The 6,399-nt window shown below is 61.3% G+C and overlaps 1 protein-coding gene across 1 annotated transcript in view; it reads left to right on the top strand.

Annotated features, from left to right (window-relative positions):
* Positions 1-6,399, top strand: part of ZBTB48 (zinc finger and BTB domain containing 48) — a 7,445-nt gene that overhangs the window by 252 nt on the left and 794 nt on the right. The window contains 9 exon segments of the mRNA XM_015591415.2: positions 528-1,224; positions 1,711-1,952; positions 3,920-4,019; positions 4,021-4,035; positions 4,648-4,740; positions 5,081-5,167; positions 5,335-5,489; positions 5,961-6,097; positions 6,169-6,333. Coding sequence (XP_015446901.1) covers positions 528-1,224; positions 1,711-1,952; positions 3,920-4,019; positions 4,021-4,035; positions 4,648-4,740; positions 5,081-5,167; positions 5,335-5,489; positions 5,961-6,097; positions 6,169-6,333 — 1,691 coding nt within the window.

Here is a 6,399-nt window from a genome sequence, read left to right as displayed (position 1 = left end):
ATCGGCGGGCGCGGGGCGAGGGGGGAAAAGGCCGCCGTGGGCGCCGACGGAGTGTGACCGCGGCCGCCTTCCGCCCGGCCGCTCCGGACGTGTGGGCGCAACGTGCGCGCCGCTCACCTGCCCGCAGCCGCCGCCCGCCCCTGCCGGGGTCCTCCCACTGTGCCAGGCCTGTCAGTTCGCCCTGATCCCCTGCCTCTTTCCCAAACTTTGATTCCTTCCCCCAGCGCCGCTTCACGATCCTGCCCTATCTTCCAGCAAGCTATTCCTCCTCCCCACACCTAGTCCCCCTGCTTCTCCACCACTCATCTCTGGCCAACCCCAATATGGGCATCTCACCTGGCCCCCGTCCCCAGAGGATCTTTCCATCCGTTCCTGTCCCAGCATGCACACGCTAACCTTGATGCAAGCCCTTGTGACAAATGTGACCGTAGAGTCCCCTACCCCTTTCTTCTCAAGTCCAGGGTTTTCTCTTGTTAGCCCCTGGGTTGGACTGGCCAGGGTGTCACTTCTGTCTCCCTCCCCTCCAGGCAGACCATGGACGGTTCCTTCATCCAGCACAGTGTGAGGGTTCTGCAGGGACTCAACAAGCAGCGGGAGAAGGGCCAGTACTGCGACGCCACCCTGGACGTGGGGGGCCTGGTGTTCAAGGCGCACTGGAGTGTCCTTGCCTGCTGCAGCCACTTCTTCCAGAGCCTCTATGGGGATGGCTCAGCGGGCAGTGTTATCCTCCCCGCCGGCTTCGCTGAGATTTTTGGACTCTTGTTGGACTTTTTCTACACTGGTCACCTCGCCCTCACCTCAGGGAACCGGGATCAGGTGCTCCTGGCAGCCAGGGAGTTGCGAGTGCCAGAGGTCGTGGAGCTGTGCCAGAGCTTCAAGCCCAAAACCTCAGTGGGACAGGCACCAAGTGGCCAGAGTGGGCTGGGGAAATCTGCGCCTCGGGATGTGAACAGCCACCTCAAGGAGTTGGCAGGCTTGGAGGAAGAGGAAGTCTCAAGGACTGTGGGTCAAGTCCCCAGGGATCAGGAGCTCAGCGGTAGTCACAGCCCCCAGAGGCCCCAGCTTGGTCTCCCTGCTAAGAGTGAGAGCCCTTCCTTCCTGCGTGGGAAACTTAAGCAGGCTTTGAAGCTTTGTCCCCCAGAGGACAAGGAGCCTGAGGATTGCAAAGTGCCCCCAAGGCCCTTTGAAGCTGAAAGTGTCCAGATGCAGGGCGAGAGTAATGAGGTACTGTGCCCAGCGTACTGGAAATGGGGAGGTGGGAGTCGGAGGGAGAGACTTGACACTTTTCTGGCATCATCTGGACCCCAAGGTAGAATCTCTGTTACGCGGGTTTGAAATAGGCTTTCGCCAAACATAGGAAACTGGCTTCATCCTGCAGCCGCAGGCTGACTTTTCTGTGAATCACAGCTGCCAGCTTCTTCGGATGGAGTGGGTGGCATCAGGGTTACAGGTGTTTCCCCAGAGTAATGAGATCCAGCCAGACTTCCAGTTCCCTATAATACAGAGCCACTGTCCTCCCAATACAGGATTCAGATGCTGCCTGCCCTGGGATACCGAAGGCAACAGTCACAAAGGGACTGTCCTGGGGATGTGCCTGGGTTGGGCCCTGGGATGGAACTGGATAGAGCGGGCTGCTCTGTAGATCCACCCCAGAACTCTTGCCGGTTAGTTTGGTGACCTCGGTCCTCCCTGCTGCCTCTTCTGCTCTAGTGGGAAGTGGTGGTTCAAGTTGAGGATGACGGGGATGGCGACTACACTTCTGAGACGGAGGCTGTGCCGACCAGGAGGAAATCAGACATGCTCAGAAAGTCCTGTGCTGCTAGGCCAGCCCTGAATGCAGGTTCCCTGGCAGCCGAGCCTCCTGAGAACAGAAAAGGTACAGCGGTGCCAGTCGAATGCCCCACATGTCATAAAAAGTTCCTCAGCAAATATTATCTAAAAGTCCACAACAGGTAAACGTTCTGTTTTTCTATTTGCTTTTCCTGTCCGCCGTTCCCATGTTGGGGGAGGGGGCCTGTGCTCCCCATTTCTGGGCCAGGTAGGGCCAGGGGCTCCATCTTAGATTCACGTGGCGCCTGGAGTTGGTATGCCTATGGTCGGTGGGGAGTGAGCCTCTAGCCTTGGGTCCGAGTCATTCATTTCCTCCTCCTGTGAGCCCTCTGGTTGGAGCGGGTATGTGGACACCTTGTCAACAGTTCCGCCCACTGTGGACCTTGGTCTCCAGCTGACTTTTGCCGAGGGCCGAGAGAAGCCTGTGGCCACACGCTGTGGCCGAGGCCACACCTTAGGAGTTTCTGAAGCTTGACGGTGTGGGCTTTGGGCCAAGATGTTAATCTTTAGGGTTGGTGCTGCCTGCATTTCTGGGTTAGCCCCGGGGTGTCAGTGGGGCATAAAAGACCATTTGTCTCAAGCTGTAATGTCCAGTAAGGAAACCAGATGCCACATGGAGCTATTTTAACTTAAAAAGTAATTAAAATTAAATAAATTCAGTTCCTCCGACACACCACATTTCAAGTGTGCAGTAGCCACGTGTCCCTGGCTGCCAGATTGGACAGCGCTGGCTGCAGGGCCTCCAGGGATGGCGCCTAGATAACACGCCTTCCAGTCCTAACACTCTCTAGCCCAAGATATCAGTGGTCCACCATGGCGCAGCTTCTTGCCAAGCCAAGATGGACCACACGCGTTTGCTCATGACACCGGGAAGCCACTAATGACCAACTGGAGTTGGAGCTAGGAAGAAGGGAACCTGTTCGCTCTCCGTGTTTCGGGACAGCTGCTGCCAGTGGAGTCTTTGGGGGAGTCTCAGTGTGGGGGCACTGCTGGGGTGGTCCACATCTGCCTGGCCACTCCCCCGGTGTAAGATTCGGGTGTACGCCCCACCCCCATCCCCAGCTGGGGCCACAGGCTGCTGCACTGACCTTAAGAACTGGAAGGGGGTGATGGCCTCCTGAGGTCACTGGGATGGGGGATGAGGACAGTCTACAGCAGCAGCGGATGAGAGAAGTGTCTGCTCGTAAGGGCTCCTGGTGCCCCTCATAGGCTCTGAGGCGAGAGTTCCTTCAGTTATTCATCAACAAGCTGTTTGCCAAGTAGCTGACAAGGCCGCTGTGCGCGCTTGCGAGGCCTTGGGGAGCTTCCCTCCCAACTACCAAAGTCACTTTAGAGCGGCATGGGAGGCGGGAAGTGCCACAGAAAGGGAAGACGGCAGCAGTGCCAAGGGCTGGGGCGCTCAGGGTGGGGTCAGGTTGCAGTTTGAAAGAGAGGAGATTCGAGTGGCCTCCAGGGAGGTGAGGAAGGTCAGCGCCGATGGCTGGGGAGAGCGTTTGGGCTGAGAGAAGGGTCTGGGGTGGGGCTGAGTGGCGGGTTGGCGAACATCGCGGCACAGAGACCTGGGGAGTGAGGCCAGTGAGGCAGGGGCCAGGCCAGGTATGCCCTCACAGGTCCCCAGGCCTCTCCTCAGGGTGGAATGGGGGCCCTGGAGGGTTCAGAGGAAAGAGGCGACAAGATCTGACAATTTAAGGGCCCTTCTGGCTAGTCGAGGCTGGCTTGGAGCAGAGACTGGGAGCGGGGGGCTCAGGCGGCTGCCCAGGGGCCGGCGGGGCTACACTAGGGGGTTGCGGGAGTGAGGCAACGTGGTCAGCGCTGGCCGTGGTTTTGAAGGTGGAGGCCACAGAATTTCCGGGCACACTGAGTGGGTTCTCTGGGGAGTCAGGACCCGGGAATTGTTTCTGCCTTTGCAGAGTCGTGCGGGGTTCTTGGGTGGCCCTGCAGACCTGGAGCTAGGTGGAGGGGGCGTTTCTGGGCTCCACCTGCAAGTTCACTAGCCCTGTGGTTCCACTAGGAGCCACAGTGGGCTCTGGGTGAGGGTGAGGTGGGCAGTCTGCCCAGCCCCCACTCTCCCTATGGCTTCTTTTGGCAGGAAACACACTGGGGAGAAGCCCTTCGAGTGCTCCAAATGTGGAAAGTGTTACTTTCGGAAGGAGAATCTCCTGGAGCACGAAGCCCGGAACTGCATGAATTAACCGCTCAGAACAGGTACTTGTGTGCCGGCGCAGGTCCTTGTGGGCAGGGGCACGCTGGCCTGTCTTCCTGCCATCCGGGAGGGGCCCCCAGGAGACTGCCTTAGAGGGGACGGTAGAGTCAGGAGAGCTGCAGCGTCCTTGGTTGCCACCGAGTTGGTGCCCTGTATTACAAGTGGGGACACAGGTCCCTAAGAGCAGAAGGGAGGCATTTTGGGTTTGCCTTCCCGGCCCCCGGGCTTTGGACAAGGGGCATTCGGTGGGAGGGTGGGCTGCTGGGAAAGAGAAAGGCCACTTGGCCACACCCCCCACCCCACTGGCTGGCCCATGTGGTGAGGCCAGCCAAACCCCGCCCTTGTCTTTCTAGAGGCCTGTCACCAAGGGCAGGGGCTACAGGTAAGGCCAGTCGGCCTGTGCCCGCAGCCTGTCAGGCCTGAGAAGAGCCTGGCGTGGTGGGTTTGCCTTGGCCGGGGTCCGGGCAGGCAGGTTACGTGTTGCCCTCTCCCACCCTAGCGGCCCCCTCCTCGGGCAGGCTCCTCCCAGCAGCACGTGGAAGCCCGGGCAGAGGCCGCCGTCGCAGGCCGAGGCCCCCGCTGATGCCGGCCCTGCTTGCCCCTCACACTGCCAGGTCTTCACGTGCTCCGTGTGTCAGGAGACCTTCCGCCGGAGGATGGAGCTGCGGGTGCACATGGTGTCCCACACGGGGGAGATGCCCTACAAGGTCAGGCTCAGCCTGTCCCCAGGGCCGTGGCCCCGGGATCCCTCACACCCAGCCCTTTACATGGGATGGTGTCAGGTGCCTCCCCATTGCCAGCCTCAAGGAGCCCGGCCTTCCCTACCCGTCTCGGGCCCCCACACCTCTGGCAAGGCCCCGGGCCTCTGGGCCCTTGCTTCTTTCGGTGGAGGCCGTAGCACGGGGCCCTCCCCCGCGTGTCCTTCACATCAGGACAGGGAGTCTCCTGGCATCGCAGGCTGGGCCCTGCCCTCGGGTCCCCCCATAGCCCAGGGGTGACCGGGGTTGTGGGTGCTGGCCTCCGCGGGTGACTGGGCCTGTTTTCCAGTGCTCCTCCTGCCCCCAGCAGTTCATGCAGAAGAAGGACTTGCAGAACCACATGATCAAGCTACACGGCGCCCCCAAGCCCCATGCTGTGAGTGCCAGGCTGTGCGGGGGCGGGCCGGGCCCGCTCTGGTGCTAGGGCTGTCGCTGGTCCAGAGGGTAGACTGTGTGGCTTCTGCCGTGTGGCACTCCCAGAGTAGCCCCACCCCACCGTCACCCTGGCCCTGCTCCCTCTGCCCGGTCCCTCCTGCCCTACAGTGTCCCACCTGTGACAAGTGCTTCCTGACCCGAACGGAACTGCAGCTCCACGAGGCTTTCAAGCACCGCGGGGAGAAGCTGTTTGTGTGTGAGGAGTGTGGGCACCGCGCCTCGAGCCGAAACGGCCTGCAGATGCATATCAAGGCCAAGCACAGGTGCGGCTTGGCCCGTCTTCCCCCAGGGCCTGTCCCTGCTGCTGGCTCTGGCCAGCGAGTGGGCCGGGAAGGCCGAGTTTGACGACACTCACACTGAACAGCGTGCCCTCCCCGCTGACTGTGGCGCTTGCAGCCTTTCTGGGTTGGGGGCATCTGAGGGATGAGCAGGTTTGTCAGGCAGAGAGGCTGGGGGCGGGGATTCCAGACCAGAGCAAGGCCCTGTACCTCTGTGGGCAGATTTTTGGTTTGCACTGGCTCCTGGCTGGAGCCGGTGCCCCTTTCCTGGCACTGCCCAGGCCGTCCTTGTGCCAGGCAGCTCACTGAAGCCTGGGCCCCTTCCAGGGGCTCGGGCAGCCTTGCTCCGGCCTTGCTGTCTCCTTGGCTCTGGGGCCAGGCGTGCTCCCAGCTGCAGTGGACTGAGGGGCCACTTCCCTTGGTGATGACCTCTGCCTGTGTCCCCCACCCGGACAGGAACGAGAGGCCATACGTCTGCGAGTTCTGCAACCACGCCTTCACTCAGAAGGCCAACCTCAACATGCACCTGCGCACGCACACGGGCGAGAAGCCTTTTCAGTGCCACCTCTGCGGCAAGACCTTCCGCACCCAAGGTGAGGCAGGCCCGTCCCTTCCCTGCCCTGGGGTGGAGGCCTCGTGGCTGAGCCCTCGCCTGTCCCCGCAGCCAGCCTGGACAAGCACAATCGCACTCACACTGGCGAGAGGCCCTTCAGCTGTGAGTTCTGTGAGCAGCGCTTCACCGAGAAGGGCCCCCTGCTGAGGCACGTGGCCAGCCGCCACCAAGAGGGCCGGCCACACTTCTGCCAGATCTGCGGGAAGACCTTCAAAGGTAGGCTGGCCTGCTGAGGCCCTTACCTGCCTCCTTCCCGGGGCAAGCCCTGGGCCCTCTCCATTT

This window comes from Pteropus alecto, unplaced genomic scaffold (assembly GCF_000325575.1).
Source record: "Pteropus alecto unplaced genomic scaffold, ASM32557v1 scaffold125, whole genome shotgun sequence".
Classification (NCBI taxonomy): Eukaryota; Metazoa; Chordata; class Mammalia; order Chiroptera; family Pteropodidae; genus Pteropus; species Pteropus alecto.
Note: the sequence above shows the minus strand (reverse complement) of the source record. Positions and strands in the feature narration are given on the sequence as shown.